The sequence below is a fragment of the Bactrocera dorsalis genome, chromosome 3, assembly GCF_023373825.1.
Source record: "Bactrocera dorsalis isolate Fly_Bdor chromosome 3, ASM2337382v1, whole genome shotgun sequence".
In the NCBI taxonomy this organism is placed as follows: Eukaryota; Metazoa; Arthropoda; class Insecta; order Diptera; family Tephritidae; genus Bactrocera; species Bactrocera dorsalis.
The window spans coordinates 28,064,364-28,082,840 of NC_064305.1; the positions used below are offsets into that span (position 1 = coordinate 28,064,364).

At 35.2% G+C, this 18,477-nt stretch overlaps 2 protein-coding genes across 2 annotated transcripts; both read right to left on the reverse strand.

Annotated features, from left to right (window-relative positions):
• Positions 1-4,320: 4,320 nt before the first annotated feature.
• Positions 4,321-5,289, reverse strand: LOC125777514 (uncharacterized). The gene has a single exon (XM_049452620.1). The coding sequence runs from the start codon at positions 5,287-5,289 to the stop codon at positions 4,321-4,323; it is 969 nt and encodes a 322-aa protein (XP_049308577.1).
• Positions 5,290-7,289: 2,000 nt separating this feature from the next.
• LOC125777516 (uncharacterized) lies at positions 7,290-9,560 on the reverse strand. Its single transcript, XM_049452621.1, has one exon. It carries the CDS (start codon positions 9,558-9,560, stop codon positions 7,290-7,292), a length of 2,271 nt encoding a protein of 756 aa, XP_049308578.1.
• Between the last annotated feature and the right edge of the window lie 8,917 nt (positions 9,561-18,477).

The window sequence follows — 18,477 nt, forward strand, 5'->3', positions numbered from 1 at the left end:
TGAAGTAGTAGAATTAGCGACTTTTAGGAATTAAAGCGTACCATAAATGGTTTGCAATCTAGTGCTCTTTTGATTTTTGAGTGAACTACTAGATAATCAGTAAAAATCTTTGAAACATTTTGGCATTATAGTATGTAGAATATAGTAAAACGTTATGTAAAAAATTATTTATATTGAATGTACTGAGAAATATTTATCTATTTTGGCTCATCAAAGTAAATATCCAATTGGTAAGAATCCTTTTGAAAACTAAGCTAAGAGGGAGAATGGCAAGCTTTGATTTGACAGCGATCATGCGTGCGTTTCATATTTCAGCGTGCACTTACGAGTATAAAGGAATTTGTTTACTAAGCAAACATTATTTAGTCAGCGGGTTTTGCAGTTTACAGTGGCATGATATGCTTATTATGCTACTTCCCTCCCCTTAAAAGGGAAGCTTAAGCTTCTTCTGAGGTTACAGGGCATAATCTGGGTAATGCAACTGGGTTCGTATCTTGTATTTCTATAGTTGTTATAATCTCGCAACAAAGTTGCTAAGGAGAGTATTATAGTTTTGTTCACATAACGGTTGTTTGTAAGTCCTAAAACTAAAAGAGTCAGATACAGGGTTATATATACCAAAGTGATCAGGGTGACGAGTAGAGTTGAAATCCGGATGTCTGTCTGTCCGTTCGTCCGTGCATGCTGTAACTTGAGTAAAAATTGAGATATCATGATGAAACTTGGTACACGTATTTCTTGGCTCCATAAGAAGGTTAAGATCGAAGATGGGCAAAATCGGCTCACTGCCACGCCCAAAAAATGGCGGAAACCGAAAACCTATAAAGTGTCATAACTAAGCCATAAATAAAGATATTAATAGCGGGATTCTGTAACCAGTCTCTAGTCTCTATTTGAGACATTTTGAGGCAAAGTCTCAATTTGAGACTAGTTACTATTCACTAAACAGTCTCTAGCGTTAGTCTCAAAATATTGAGACTTGGTAGTTAGCAGGTCACAAAACTAAAAAGAGCTCTTGTCTGCCATTTTGAATATACTGAATAGAGATCATCATAGATATTAATCGATTGTCGTTTCTTTATATTTTGTAAGCAACTCAAACACGAAAAGATGAAAAATAAATCAATTTTACATAAATTTCGTATATATTATGAAACAAAGTCAACATATATTTTTATTTTTATTGATAATTATGTTTTTTGACTATGTTATAGGAAATTTAATATTTGTTATCGACATATTTATTTTCATTCAAGTGTAAAAGCATCTCTGAATAATGAAATGTAATAGATTTTGTGACTGTCACTTACAGAATAGCAATATCGTCTCAAGTATCAAAAATTGTCTCTAACTTAAAATCTCAAATTTAGAGACTTGAGACTGTCTCAAGTTACAGAATCGCATTAGGGAGGGGCATATTTGGACGTAATTTTTTTGGAAAAGTGGGCGTGGCACCGCCCCCCGCCCTGTTTTTTGTACATATCTCGGAAACTACTATAGCTATGTCAACCAAACTCTATAGAGTCGTTTCGCTTAGGCATTTCCACATACAGTTTAAAAATGGAAGAAATCGAATAATAACCACGCCCACCTCTCATACAAAGGTTGTGTTGAAAATCACTAAAAGTGCGTTAACCGACTAACAAAAAACGTCGGAAACACTAAATTTTACGGAAGAAATGGCAGAAGGAAGCTGCATCCAGACTTTTTTTTTAATTGAAAATGGGCGTGGCGTCGCCCACTTATGAACCAAAAACCATATGTCAGGAACTACTTGACCGATTTCAATGAATTTCGGTATATAATATTTTCTTAACACTCTGATGACATGTACGAAATATGGGTGAAATAAGTTCACAACCATGCCTTCTTCCAATATAACGCTATTTTGAATTCCATTTGATGCCTTCTCTGTATAATATATACATTAGGAACAAATGATGATAGGTAAATGACGGATAATGAAATCTCGATTATCACTTTATCATGCGAGAGTATAAAATGTTCGGTGACACCCGAACTTAGCCCTTCCTTACTTGTTTTAGATTTAACTTTCAAATAAATATGAACAATACAGGCTATAAAACATATGATCAGTACGATTATACCGACATTGATTTTGTTATTAGATTGATATTGTTATTAGCTTTACAATGCCTTTTTGTTCTGTTAGTTTTATTTTTATTAATTCTAAGGGTGCGTGCAATGGAGTCAAGTTAATTTCGGGGTTTAAATGGTTTTCGCTCAATACTATTTTCCTATTTTAATTTTACATTGTTTTATTGTTATTATTTAATTACCTTTAATCGTTAAGTTTTTATTTAATTCTTGGCAATCTTGTCTTATAATGATAAAAGTTACATTCCAAGTTAGAATATTGTTTGGTTCTACATATTTAATTACCTGTTTGACCGTTATAGGGACAAAATTACATATCGGATTAGTTCTTCTTAAAGTATTCTTAATACATTCATCGTCAATTTCTTTGTAATCTTGGTTGTAGACCTTGTTCTGTTCTTCGAAATAAGTATATTTTCCTAAATGATCAAGTTGGTAACCATTACTATCCAGGTAGGGTATTATGTTAATAGTGTTAACAGTTTTTTGTTTAATAGGGATATATGATATGATAAGTATTTGACTAATATTAATCCAAGGGATGTTTTAGTTAGCAAAATATTGCTACTATCTACGTTTTCTAACTTGCCATAATTAAGTAAATTTGGGTTGAAGAGTCCTAGTCGAGAAAGTTGCATTCCCATTGCAATATCTTCTGTATATTCGGTAAATTGAATTAGTTCGTATATAATATAAACAGAGAGCAGTTTATATACTATGTTTATCTTCAAATTCTTTAATCTTTTGAATAATGTTGTTAATTAACTAAATTACTTCATCTATTTCATGTAAACTGATTGAGTTTGTTTCTATTGATTGTAATTGATTTTGAATTTTCATTCGGTCATTGGTATCATTTTAATATTGCCTAGTAATCCATTCTCTTCATAACTTCTTTAATAAAAAACAAGACTGCTCCATCCTGACACTTTTATTTAATTTTTAACTTTTATTACTTAACCAACAAAACCAAATAAATCATATTTGGAATTATCTGTAAAATTTACCGAATCCCAAAATTCGTTATCATATGTATATCCTTTGGAATATCGTAAATGCTCGATAAGTGTGGATAAATTGTTTCGAGGTACTTTCGGTCTAAAATTAGGTGAAGTTCCGAACAGTTTGAGGGTAGGCTTTTGCAATGCCAGCTTTTTTCAACTACTTGGCAATAGGGACATTGGATATTTTGGGGTGTTCTTTGATATTCTGAGCAACTTTACTTTTAGTCAAGGCCTGCAAATTCTGGGCCTTCAGCTATCATCATCATATTCTTACTTCAGCAGTCTTTTGGAATTTACCAATATTGAACTGTGCAGTAGTATGTAATTTTCGACAATATTCGTGAGCACTTTTGTTCTCTCATCAATACCACAGCCTGTAAATCTTCCGACGTTTTTCATTCACAATTTTTTCTTCACAAACTCCTACTGCACTAAAGAAGTTCACTAACCAAATTATAATACCAGTCCAAAAAACGATACCTCCTTGATATCTGTCAAAAATAGGATATTTTAAATTTTGTAATCATTAGCTCCAGATTTTCTTTTTTTTTCATAACTATATAAATATATACAAGTTTCAGTTCGATACATCGTCCAAGTAGCTGAAGCTATATCAAGCAAAAAAGTCATTTTAACACTGTTGAGCTACCAAGCTTTTTTGATAGCTTCGAATCGCGATATAAAACAACGACGATATATATTTACAAAATATTTATTAATATAAATATATATAATACAACGAGTAGAAAGTTACGTGGCTGGTGGTTTATTAGGTGAAATGCCTGCCTGTCTGCAGGTAGCGAATATAAGAACCGAACAAGAAAATAATGCGTGTGCCGGTATCGAATGTAAAAAAGCGAACTATAACTAAGATGCTAGGCTTAGGCAAAGCTAAGCTTAATTGTTCTGACATGTACATATGTATGTATGTATAAACTTATTAAAGGATAAAGGGAAATGAGGAATTAGAATAACGAGTATTGCTGAGGTGGATTTGCAATATTAGAGTGACCAGATAACAATTAATATAAAATATTTAATATTTACAATGGTTTCTCACCACAGTTGGTGGAGTATTTGTGTGCGTATTAATTTAGTAAACTTAAGTATAAATAATAACTTAAGATTAATGCTACTCATTATTGGTAGTTCCATAGTGAAAGGAGCTGCTCCGAACATCCTCCACCCGTTGAAAGGTCTAACTTTCAAAAGAATCATTGACAGGTAAAACGCACAGTTTGTTGATAGCTCGACGCATCATGCCGGTAGACGTACGAAGAACGGCTACTCTTGCGACCCCGTCTGTTCCAGTGACAACTTCTGTAACACGACCCAAGGGCCATTTAAGAGGTGCTGAATTTTCGTCTTTGATGCATACGATGTCATTGACTGCAATGTTTGGGTGTGGTTTACGCCACTTCGCTCGTTGTTGTAGAATAGTGAGATATTCTTCACTCCATCGCTTCCAAAATATTTGTTGTATGTAGGTAACCTGCTGCCAGCGATCTAAACGATTGCAGTTTAGATGCGTGAGGTTCGGCTCAGGAATAGCGATAAGAGGACCACCAATAAGAAAATGTCCGGGCGTCAGTACATCAAGATCTTCTGGATTTTCTGAAAGTGGTACAAGAGGTCTTGAATTAATTACTGCTGAGATTTGACATACTAAGGTGCGTAATTCTTCAAAACCAAGAAGCGATGAACCAACGGAGCGATAGAAGTGCTTTTTTGCCATTTTTACTGCTGCCTCCCACAGACCACCAAAATGTGGTGATCGAGGAGGTATAAAACGCCAATCTATCCCATTATTAAGGCAGTAAGCGTGAACTTGGTTGCGATGATTTTCACTAAGAAATAGCTCGCGTAAATCCTTCAGCTCGTTCTTGGCGCCAACAAAATTTGTAGCATTGTCTGACCAAATGCAACTTGGTATGCCACGAGTTGCTATAAAGCGCTTAAGTGCATCAAGAAACGAGCCTGTTGAAAGATCTTTCACCAGTTCCATCCACACGGCTTTTGTGGCGAAGCAAATGAATACGCTAACATAGCATTTTTGAGGTGCTTTTTTACGCGTTTCGGGTTTGAAATAAAATGGTCCACAGTAGTCTATGCCCGTAACGATAAAGGGCCGTGATGCATGGATGCGTTCCTTAGGCAAGTCGGCCATGATGTGCTCAACGAGGCGTGGTTTCGATCTGCAACATATGATACATTTTCGTAGAACACTCGCAATAGTTTTTCTGCCACCTATAGGCCAAAATTGCATACGAATGGAGGCAAGTAGAGACTGAGGACCTGCATGGTGATACTTTCGATGAAAATGAGTGATTATTGACGACGTCAGTGGGTGATCCTTTGGTAAAATCATTGGATGACGTGCTTCAAAGTCTAATGTTGAGTTCTTTAAACGACCTCCAACTCGTATAATTCCAAATTCATCCAAAAATGGCGATAACGAAGCGATTTTACTTGATGTGTGTACAAAGTTGTTCTTCTTCAGGGCGACGATTTCTGACCACAATTGCGCTCTTTGGACTAGGCGTATGAGCAATTGAGTCCCACGATGGATATCTGTAGTTGTGAGCTGTGATCTTTTCGATTTTATAAATTTGTATATATAGCCAAAGATACGCTGCATTGTTCCGAACGAGTTGATATATTTGAACGAAAAAGTTATGTCGGGTCTATCAGATGAGATGTGCAAAACCTTTTGACGAGTTTCTGGTAGAGATATATGAGGTGCGCATGGTGGTGGCCATGAAGATTCAACATTTTCCAAAAATTGTGGACCATACGTCCAAAGCCTTGACCTTAGAAGCTCCTTTGGTGTAGCGCCCTTTGATAGGATGTCAGCAGGATTCATGGAGGTGGGAACGTAACGCCACTGCATGCCTTCAGTTAATTGCTGTATAGCGCAAATTCGATTGGCAACAAATACGTTGAACTTTGAGGGTTCCTCTCGTAGCCATGAGAGAACCACTGATGAATCCGACCAGCAGTAATAAGAACAATCAAATATATTCATTTTTCTTAATTCAGATAATAATTGCGCCAGTAAGGCGGCTGCGCAAAGCTCTAATTTGGGCACTGTCAGCGTTCTAAGAGGAGCGACACGAGCCTTGGAGCACAACAAGTGGACTTTAATGTCATTATCCTTAACTGAGCGAACGTAAACACAAGCGCCGTATGCTTCCAGGCTGGCATCACAAAATGCATGTATTTGAACAGTAGCGCCAGGCTGAAGAACATAGCGCGGAAATGAAGTATGTTGAAGATCAGCAAAATCGTTACAAAATGCTAACCATGCTGTGCATATGGAAAGTGGTAAACTTTCATCCCAATCGAGCTTGTCTCTCCACATCCTTTGCAACAGTATTTTAGCTCTAGTAAGTGTAGGACCAATCAGACCTAATGGGTCGTAGAAACGTGCTATGGTAGACAATACGGAACGCTTGGAAGATTTTTCCGATGTTTGCTGAGGTTTATATTTAAACAAAAAGACATCCTTCGATGGATTCCAAACAAGTCCGAAAGTTTTGATAATATCGCTGGATTCATCGAAACTAAGAAAACTTTCTCTATCAGCAACAGAAATTTCGCTGAGAATATCTGAGTTATTAGAGCACCACTTTCTTAACTGAAAACGACCTTTAGAAAGTAGGTTTGTAGTTTGTTGCCTGATTTGTTGTACTTCCTTTACTGAACTTCCTCCAGAGATAAGATCATCTACATAGAAATCGCGAAGAATGATTTCTGAACCAAGTGGATAAGATGAGGATTCATCTAATGCTAGCTGATGCATAGTTCGTATAGCCAAGAACGCAGCAGGCTTGGTGCCGTATGTGACCGTGTCTAACTTGTATATACGTAATTTTTCTTCTGGGGAATCTCGCCATAGTATGCACTGAAGCATATTATCTGGAGGTGTTACGCGAACGCATCGATACATCTTGCAAATGTCCCCAGTGAGTGCAATTGGAAAGGTACGAAAACGAACGAGAATGTTGAAAAGTTTGGGTTGAATGGTAGGACCAGTCATGAGTATGTCATTTAGTGATAACCCTGAAGTTGTAGCCGCAGAACTGTTAAAAACTACTCGCAACTTCGTCGACGTACTATCATCCTTAATAACGCAATGATGAGGTAGAAAGTACTTGCACTTGGAAATCATTCTTTCAGAAATAACGACATATGACCAAGGTGCTCATATTTCTTCATGAATGAGCTATATTTCGCTTTCAAATTAGGATTTCTACTAAATTTGCGTTCAATATTCTCGAATCTGCGTCTAGCAGCTAAATATGAATCTCCAAGTGAATCTAAGCTGCACTTAATGGGTAAGCGAACCGAATACTCGCCCGAAGGTAAGCGTGAATAATTATTTTTGAAATGTTCCTCACACTCGAGGTCTTCTTTAGAAGTTTTGGTAATTGGTTCATGAATATGTTCAATTTCCCAAAAGCGGCGAACTAATTTGTCTAACTGGATATCGTTATCAATTCCACTAGATGATCTTTGGCTTACAATAAATGTCGATAGTTGAGGAGTTTGCTGCCAACCACCAGATAAAACCCATCCCAGTCGAGTTTTTTGAAGAATAGGTAACCCAGGTGCCAACTTTATCTGCCCCACACAAATGAGTTCGAAGAAGAGTCCTGCTCCGATGAGCATATCGATGCGTTGTGGTATGTTGAAAGCAGGATCGGCTAGTTGGATATTCGAAGGAACATTCCAATCATCGGTCATGACTGAAGTTCCCGGTTGATTATCAGTAATCGTTTGAGCGACAAGAGCAGTAATGTTTGTTGAGTAACCTGAAGTCCGCGACTTTAGTACGAGATTGACTGAGTATCCATCTGTTGGAAAATTTGCATCTCCAATTCCAGAAACCGAAGCGAAGGATTTAGATTTAGGCAGTTGAAGTTGGTTTGCGAAGCGACTTGTGACGAAGTGAATCTGTGAGCCAGAGTCCAAAAGTGAGCGACAAGGTACGAAAGTTCCGGCACGATTCTTTACTAAAACGATTGCTGTAGCTAAAAGCACAACATCAGATGGAGATCGGGAAGCAGAGATGTCAGGCTGCGTTGGCAGCGTTGCAGTCATGGCATTAGCTTGGACAGAGTTCGATATTAATGGTAAATCGTTACTATTAGCTGATGGTAAACGATTAAAATGTAAAAGCGTGTGATGCTTTGAATGACATTTTCGACAATTACTAGATTTGCAGTCTCGCATCTGATGGCCTTTCTTTAAACAGTTTAGACATAGTAAAAGTTTCTTAACTTCTTTCTGACGAATATTAGGCGTAAGATTTAAAAACCGTTGGCAATTATAATTCAAATGTTCAGCATTTCCACAAAATGCACAAACACCCAGTAAGCTATTTGAAGCAACAAAGGATTTTCTTTGATGTGTACTCACGGTTTTTCCAGTTTTACCAAATGTTTCAGCTTGTGTTTGTAATGCATGCTCTACGTTCTCGAGGGTACGACATCGATGTTCTAAAAATGCAGCTAATGATTCCCACGATGGTAACTCGTTTATTGACGAACTTTCTTCCCATTTTGCTTGAGTTACTTTGTCCAACTTTTGAGTTAAAAACTGTACCACTATGCAGTCCGCTATTTGCTCTTTGGAGCCAAGTGACTGCAACGCACATATATGCGAGTTGACCTTGTCCGACAACGCTCGCAGCTTGCTGACAGTACCATCTGCTTTGTCCATCCCGAAAATCTCCCTGATATGTACCTGAAAAATAAGACATTTATTATCAAATCGTTTAATGAGAAGATCTAATGCAATTTTATAATTAGCCTCATTTATTTCCAACGATCGTATGGTGTCAAGAGCAGCACCACTCAAGCAGGAATGCAAATGTTGCAATTTGTCCACATTGCTTAGGTCGCTGTCCTTATTGATGACTGATGTGAACATCGAATAGAAATTTGTCCACTCTATATAAGATCCACTGAATTTCGGCAACGTTAATTGAGGCAAACGAGAGCGATTAGTATTCACTATAATAGGCTGGAATTCATTGCTGTTCATCTTGAATGTGGAACAATGTTGAGAAGCGCTACGCTTTCCAATTTCACGTTGTAGAGTAGCCTTCAACTGAACCAAATTCGTATCAAATTGGGTAAGTAAATCACTTCCGATAGATTCAAAGTCATGCTCCTCCAAGCTTGTGTGTGCAGCCAAGAAATTTGATTTCAGTTCATTAACTGAATCAACTATTGCCGCTAAAGCATATTCGTCCATGCTTTGCAACCGCTCCGAGTCCATATCAGCACTTATGCATTCAAGGCGCTTATACATGGCCTGTGTCTTCAACTTCAAAAATGTCACCCTGCCCATTGGTGAATGCTGACTTATAGGACTCTCATTTGCAGGAATGTCTCCAGCTGGAGTACCACCGATTGATTGGTTTAACGACATATCCAAAAAACTTAACCAATTAAAAGTTTGACGAGGTTAGGTGATCGGGTCGGTAACGTATAGCGGATAACCGTACCGAACCGTTGAAGAAATTAGCGGCACCCGATAAACGGTGCTTACGGTTTTAAGTTACGTTAGAAATGTTTTCGCTTAAATATCCAAATTTACCGTAGTAGCCCTTTCTAGAAATCACGCCACTATTTTGCCACAAATCAAATAGGTTTTAAACCACGAGTTTGATTTATCGATTGTTCACTGCAAAATATGTCCACACTAATGTTACACTAGCACGGTGGCGCACGAACTAATAGTTTGATAGTTAATGTTAAGTTTAACTATACGAGTGTCACCAATAAACACACACAGCGATCACGTCGGGGTCACCAAAATGTTGAGCTACCAAGCTTTTTTGATAGCTTCGAATCGCGATACAAAACAACGACGATATATATTTACAAAATATTTATTAACATAAATATATATAATACAACGAGTAGAAAGTTACGTGGCTTATTGGTTTATTAGGTGAAATGCCTGCCTGTCTGCAGGTAGCGAATATAAGAACCGAACAAGAAAATAATGCGTGTGCCGGTATCGAATGTAAAAAGCGAACTATAACTAAGATGCTAGGCTTAGGCAAAGCTAAGCTTAATTGTTCTGACATGTATATTTGTGTGCGTATTAATTTAGTTAACTTAAGTATAAATAATAACTTAAGATTAAATCTACTCATTATTGGTAGTTCCATAGTGAAAGGAGCTGCTCCGAACAAACACTTCTTCAAACTCTGTTAAAATCGGTATAATCAGATAATAACCCACTTCCCATATAATGCTTACGTAGAGAGCAGCTAAAAGTGCGATAACTCACTGAATAAATACGCCACTAGCATTACTTTTCAAACCGTGATAGTAAGAAAGGGTCACCAAATTTGATATGTGAGGTTACCAGAATATTTTTATGAGACACTGTGAAAATCGGATGACAGCCACGCCTACTTCACATATAATATGTAATAATACATAATTTTAATTTAATTCTTTCACTTTAAATATACAAATTAAACATGAACGAAATTATCAGAAAACAATATGTGACCTGGTCTACGGAAAGGGGGCTTAGGTGTCAAAAAATCAATTTTTTTTCATTTTTTTTATATAATAATACATCATGTGCCACGTTGTTTGACTGAACTACTGAACCGAATTTAAATTTGATTGCACACCGTGCGCAATTTGATCCAACTTGAGAGACAGGATAGCTTACATCTCAATTTATAATCGCAATATTATATTATTGCAAATTATTTGTACATTACTCGTACAATGGACTAAAAAAAAAATTTTGGTTTGGTGCAGCTCTATGCGCATCAGTTGTCGGTTTAGTAGGTAGGATGAACCACATTCCCGCTACTAGATGTTTTTTCTTCTTTCTTATGAACAAGAGCTGATATGAAAAATGTGACTTGTTTTCTCGTATCAACTCACAAAATACATCCAAAATCAGGTATAAAAAAGAATTTGAAATAAAATAATATTGCGATTTTAAATTGAAATGTAAGCTATCCTATCAATAGAAAAATAATTTGGAATAAAATATTCAATTATTCTTACCTTTTCAATTTTTGATGTTAGCATAACCGGCCATGTGTTATTTAGACTGAAGTATGAATTAAATTTTTTTATAGTGAAGATAATACAGTGAAATTATACTATTATAGCTTTTAAATTACTAGTGCTCGATTGTTCAAAAATGTTTAAATAATATATGTACATGTAAGTATTATCACATAGTTATGTTATCAAATTAGCTGTGTATCAAATCAGAATGTATGATATAAATATTTCGATGATAAGAGGTACTAAGGCTCCACGATATGTAACCAATTTTGGTTATCAAGCTATTGCTTCTCAAGTTATTGAATTACTTATTAATGATAGTTAATCGATCTACAAAAATTTATTTACTAATTTACAGATAATTTAGCGGTGTTTAATAATCCTATCTCCAAAAATTAATTAATATACTACAGTGATCAAATTGAAAGGAGAATTTTGTCCATTTCATTTCCTTCAAAGTATTCCCCTCCCGCTGCATTACACTTATGCCAACGAATTTTCGAGTCATCTAGGCACTTGGAAAAATCCTCCGTCGTGATGGCCATCAGAGGCTTCTTCGATTCAGCTTTTATATCCTCAATTGAGTCAAAACGGTGTCCTCGGAGTGGTCATGTGAATTTGCTGTATAACCAAAAGTTACACGAAGGTGAATCAGGCGAATGCGGTGGTTGCGGCATGATATTAATTGAAAATGTGGTGAGGCCATCACGAATAACCAATGCAGTATGCGATGGTGCTTTATCGCACTTCTTTGTTCAATAAATTCAGATATAGTAAAAATTGAAGAATCCACTTTTAGAGCCCCAAAAAACGACGCGTATCTCAAATACTAATGAATATTTTGTAGAATTTAGCATAGGTGCCACTAGAAGGACATATGCACATGCGATATGCATCGGGCAATTGCTTCCCAAAGGCGGAATATCAAAGATTTCGTATCCAAAAAATTTGTGAATGATGTTTGAATATATAACTATAAACCCTAGAAATTTCGCTTTAATCAATTATTTCTTTCCCTTCCAAAAAAGTCCTCAAAAAAATCAATTTTTTGGAGCCTCTAAAGCAGGTTGCCCCTTAAGTTAATACCACTGTATGAACTAAAATTGTTTAAATACAACAAAAACTGTTCAAGCCTTCAGGTTCCGAATATTTTTACCTCAGTACCTATAGTTGACTTTCGATCGAAAATGTAGATCAATGTTCGAGATTTATAATTGAAATTCAGGAATAATCCTGCTTTAACATGGTATGTCTGCCTGTCAAAAATGGGTTGAATCGAGCCAATACTTTCCTGATTCCCCATACATCTAATATACAAATTTTCGAACTTCCGGGTGACTTTACTCGGGTCGATAATACTCTAACTCCCATATACTACATAAATTGTTGTCCGTAATAATATAAAACATGTCCGTTAGACAAACTCTCAGAATTGACAACTATGAAAACTGACATCCAGAGTTTTACAATTTTAATTTCATATCATAAATAATTTTCGTTTTTCTAACGAACATATATATATAGTCTAAGTATATATAAAAATGCTTGGATTTTGATCCTCCGGTTTTACATCTTAAAGTATTTTCCAGGCTTTGATGCTTATAAGAGTAAGGGTTTAATCAAAAATGCTTAGAACAATCACGTGTTCACCATGGTACATGCGTAACGAAAATATCCATAAAGACCTTGGTATTCCTATGGTAAAAAAAGAAGTAGAAGACAGCAGAATTAAATATATATCTAAACTCCGAGATCACCCAAACCCTTTGGCTAATGCTTTGGTACATTCCAGCGATCAAACACGACTTAAAAGAAGAGATATGCCTGCGTATTAAAGAGCGACGTAACACCAAAACAGCTCAATCACTTGCTTGAGTCTGTATAGTTTTTAAATAGATTTAAGATTTCATTACTTATTGTTAGGCTTTAAGAAAAAGCAGATACAATAAATAAATTAATTTTGAAAAAAAAAAAAAAAAAAAAATAAGAGTATAAAATTTTCGGTTGCACTGGAACTTAGCCCCTTCTTAAGGGGGTATTCTAGTCTAGAAATGCTTTTTAACGACATTTTTTAAAGTCCAATAAAAAATAAACTAAGAACATTTTTAGTATCCATTTTTTTATCAGATATTCATTGATATTTTAGGAATACAAAAAAAAAAAAATTTTGTGATAATTTGATTAATTGCGGCGTGGTGGCGTAAGTAAATGGCGACAGTTTGAATTTTTTGCCCGTTTTTTGGCAAAGATCAAAATTTTTTAAAAATAGTAAAAATCAAAAATTTTTAATAATCCTAGTTCCAACCATAGAAAGATATATAAAGAAAGTCCACATCAAATTTCAAGTTAATCGGTTCATTAGAACTTGAGAAATCATGTCAGAAGTGTTGAAAATAGTAGTTTCGAGTAAAACGCGATTAAAGTTTTACGTTATACGATATTCGCTCAACCGTTATACGATATTCGCTCACTAAAATGGCTATAACTTTGAAAATAATTTGAGTTTTGAAAAATCCTTTTAGAGAGATATTTTTGAATATCAAAACTATCGAAATATGAAAAAAAAATCGATTTTTTCAAATTTCTAGACTAGAATACCCCCTTAATAGTTTTACTCTATTACCTTTTTCGCATGAAACATTTGGTTGGCATGTTCCTTTACACTAGAACCAATTTAACAGCTTTCTACTTTCCCAATATAAGAATTCTAAAATATCGTTCAATAACACTGGATATAACAGTTTCATATCGAAAATGTGTGAAATCGATCCACGAATTACCACAGCTATTACAGTCAACTCGACTATAATGCCCAATATGTCGGTTAGTGTCAGATTGATCAACACAAAATTGCGTGAAAGCTTGTTACCGAGTATATGTATGTACATACATGTGGTGTTGAGTGTAGGTTACTGAACACGACTATGTTACTGAACACGACGAAGACAAAATATAAACCATCTGTTTAAAATCATAAAAGTATATCTGTCAGAAAAGTGAAATAATTTGTAATATTTAAAAGTTATATTTAAATAAAATTCGTTACATCCCACATACATATTTGAGCAATGCCAAATCTTAATGATATAGTGAGTTCTATTTATTCCACTTTCCATCTGACTTATGTACATATATGCGATATGTTGTTCAATATGTGCGATGTTTAAAATAATTTAATTGGAATCTGTATGAAATTGGTGTAGGCCTTGGTTTGAACCTCATATCCCCAATATAAAGGTGAAAGATCCTCTAGTTAAAGTTTAAGTCATTTTGAGAGAGAATTGTGAGAGTATAAAATGTGAGGTTATACACGAACTCAGCCCCTTCTTTCTTATTGACATTTTTTCATGAACGTAAAAATATTATTTAAAATTTTCAAGACCGTTGGAAAAAAGTTGGAAACGTTACGAGTGTTTTTCAACTTGTCTTATGGACGTTTTAGATGTGACTTGCAACTTAGAGCATTTTCAAAGCTACTGCCCTTCATAATTTTGAAACCAAAAAAAATTGAAAATTGTTACACTATTTCTGTAGGAAGTTATAAAGAGCACCGCAATTCAACGTTTTCTGGAGACACGAAGTTTGTAACACTTTTCTTCACAAAAAGCTGATAATTTGTCGAAATCAACTAATAGCTGCCATACAAATTTAAGGATTGAATTCATAGTCTTTTATGGTAAAGTTTTTTGTTTGTCGAGATAGTTTCCATACAAACCTGATCGAAATCAATATAAATATATTTTTACTCTGCCAAGATAAATATAGGGACGGTTTTTAACAAAAAAATTCATAAAACAGGAATGCTTTACGACTCCTCTCGGGTTAGAACAGTTCGTTATAAAGCTGAATTAGATTAGTCACAGTTTATTTCTTTTCACTTCATAACTCTGCACGAAATCATATTTCAGAGTTCTAGTTTATCTGTTTCTAAATCCGTTTTACCAATTTTTGCCTCTTGCCCATGATCCACATAGCACCATTTCATCACTTACTCACTAATCGTCCACTATCACCGTCTGTTTTGTGGTTCATGCACTTTAAGCGGAAAATCATCAATCATTACGCTTTTATACGGCTCTTTATCACTTGGCCATAACTTTTTCATACCAACAAACAACTATGCACGTATGTATGCATGTGTTAATGTGTACACGAGCAGATCTGTCTTCCTAGCTGCATTTATGCATGAGCTTTTACTCGTATTGTTTACCCAGATCGAGCAACTTGGCCAAGCGATAATTAAAAGTTTCGCAAACAATTTAACTGAATGAGCGTGTTTGTGTATACATATGTGAGTGCATGAATCGCATGAATGAATGTGCGAGTCAAAAAGTTTTGCAAACTGTTTTAATTTGGTAAGCTTGTGGCCGGCGCGTTGTTGAGCGGCATCATCTGGACCCGTGAAGCGGCGTTGTTGTCGAGCAAAAGCGGAAGCGAAAAGGCTGAATTTATTGATCATTGATTGATGATGGAGGCATGTAAATATGTTTGTGCCATATGTTGCACGATATGGTTGTTATACGGATGGCGACTGTTTAGCTTCTACGTAAACAATAAGTAATGCATGTGTGGGGAAATAGATTCACAATGTCCTTGACGAGTTTGTAAGATTTAAGCATAATATTACGAAGGTATTGTTAGAAGCCCTTTCTCAGGGTTCGGTTTTACACTTTAACTATGTTTACAGTTATAAGCATTTTATTTTTATTTACTGCCGCAGGCACCGCTTACGCGGTTATAGCCAAGTTCTCCTTTTTCGCTATTTGGCGCCAATTCGAAATACTACTTCGGGCGCCCGGGGCCAAGGATGTTCTGCCGCCCCCTTTATCTACCTACCAAGTTTCAAGGGTTGGTTCGAACAAAAGTGAACTTTTACAAAATATCTTCGATATTAAGTATATAAAATTTAGGAACTAGAAGCCACGGAAATTCTGAAGTTCCAAGATTCTCACAATACGGTTTTTGGGGAAATTGATAGTAAGTTTACAAGACCTCTTATTAAAAGCCATATAAAAAAGCTATTTTCGCCCTATATCTTGTACACTTTTGACACAATTTGCACGAATTTTTGCCCGAATTTGAGTTTTTAAATATCATTTTTAAAAATTTGGAGAAATAAAAAAATTTGTTACATTCAAAGCACAGGGTAACTGTGAGAGTGACACGTCGCGACGACAAAGTAAAAATAAAGATACTATTGCGATCAAAGCATCTTTAAGTTTTATCACTATTTTTAAGAAAGATATAAGAAAAATTCAAAGACTGAAGAGTATTTGAGTAAAAAATAATATTTTTCATTGTTATTCAGATTATTACATTGTGAGTGTACAGATCTTATCTTTTATAATAAATTTTGTAAAACAAATTTGTTGAAGCTTTTCTCTGAATATTAAAAAAACAGCGAAGATCGTTTTGCCACCCCCAAGACGTTGCGCCCGGTGCGACGGCTCCTTTCGCCCCCTAGCTACGCCACTGAGCCAGGTCCTTCTCCACCTGACCTATCCAACGGAGCGGAAGTCTTCCTTTTTCCCTGAGCGGCACTGCGTTGAATACTTTGAGATCTGGATAGTTTTCATCCGTACGGACGACATGATCTAGCCAGCGCAGCTGCCGTCTCGTGATTCGCTGAATTATAGCAATGTCGTCGTATATCTACTACAGCTCATCGTTCCACCGACTGCGATACTCGGCGTTGCGAATGCGCAAAAAACCATTCCCTCCCCATTTCTTTTTCCATAACAAAAAGGTAAAAAGTAAATTAGAAACAGAGATAAATATTTTAAATTTTACATATGCCCTCCCAGAAACATAATCTTTATCCGTAAATCACACATGTTTATCGTGTCACTCGTGCACTCTGCTACGTGATGGGCAATTATCGCCATAAACTTGTTTCATCAATTGAAACGTTTCGGTAAAATTTTTACCAATTTTAAAACAAAATTTAATGTTGGCTCTTTGTTCGAAGCCCATTTTCGCATCGATAACACAAACATATTGACATTTAAATCGCAATTACTTCACTTCCAATCAATGAAATGTCATGAAATTCTCACTGGACAATCGATAAAGATAGCAAATTCTAACGCACTAGTCGACATATAGGTGGCATCAAAAATGGCAAAAAGTCCTGTTTACTTTAGAACACACTTTGTATACGTATTTATAAAATTGCTTAGACTCTGATCCTCTGGTTTATCTTTTACACATTAAAGTACATAAGTTATGTTTTTTGTCTAACCCGGTTGAAATCCAGTTATGTATCAAAACAACCTTTTTATTTAATTTTATTTAAATCAATATTTATTTAAGTTCAAGACGGAAAGACGAAGCGTCAAACCGCTAAAGTAATTCCTTTCTTAATTAATTCTTAGTTTAACGTAACATCATTATTTATACCCTAGCTTAACATACGATATTAATAAGATTCTTAGTAGAGTGGGTATTATATGTTAAGTACATTAACATTGTGGATCTCTATATATAGATAAATAAATTTAACATAATAGTAGCAATGTAAAGAGATTGAGATCCACATATATGTAACTCGCTTACCCTTATAAGATTCGAGTCCCTTCGAATCTTTTAAATCATATATTAATATATAAGATAGTTTTATAAATTTATATTTTCAACAGTTGTACTTAATTCTTACTAAACAATTATAATTAGTTAATATTAATTTTGTTTTTGTTTGCGTATAGTTTTCCACATTTTTTGCATATTGATGCTATTTTATGAATTGTTTAATGTGTTTAATTCAATGTTTAATGTATTGAATTCAGAGGTCTTCGAAATTGGGAACGTCCATTTAATTGGGGTTACTATAATGGTATTTGTTGAATCTTTTAGCTGTTTTATGTCTAATAGCAGCTGGGTTTTTTGTATATAAGTTGGGATTAGTTAATTCTAAAGATATATTCTCTCTTTTAAGATTTTCCCTGGTAATAGTCTTTCTTTTCTTTGTTTCAGTTTTTTTTCTAATATGATTAAAATCGATATTTAGGTTATTTAAAAAGTCTACGGGTTTTACTTTAGTTGTGCTATGTACTGAGTTGTTATAAAAGTGGATAGCTTTTAGAACGAGCTCTTCTGCATCGTTAAGATTGCCAGAATTTTTGAGAATTCGTATATGTTCAAGAAGCGTGGAATTCAGACGCTCTATGTCTGAATTACCAGTGTGAGAATTGGGGGTAGTAAAATGCACCTCAATACTATTCTCTTGGCAATATAATTTTATTAATGTGTTGTTAAATTCATTGTCCATTACTAGTTTATTAGGTTTACCTAAAAATGCA

What these genes read in the sequence shown, in the direction of transcription:
- LOC125777514 (XM_049452620.1), bottom strand. Translation starts at nt 5,289, where the DNA reads ATGGCCGACTTGCCTAAGGAACGCATCCATGCATCACGGCCCTTTATC.
- LOC125777516 (XM_049452621.1), bottom strand. Translation starts at nt 9,560, where the DNA reads ATGTCGTTAAACCAATCAATCGGTGGTACTCCAGCTGGAGACATTCCT.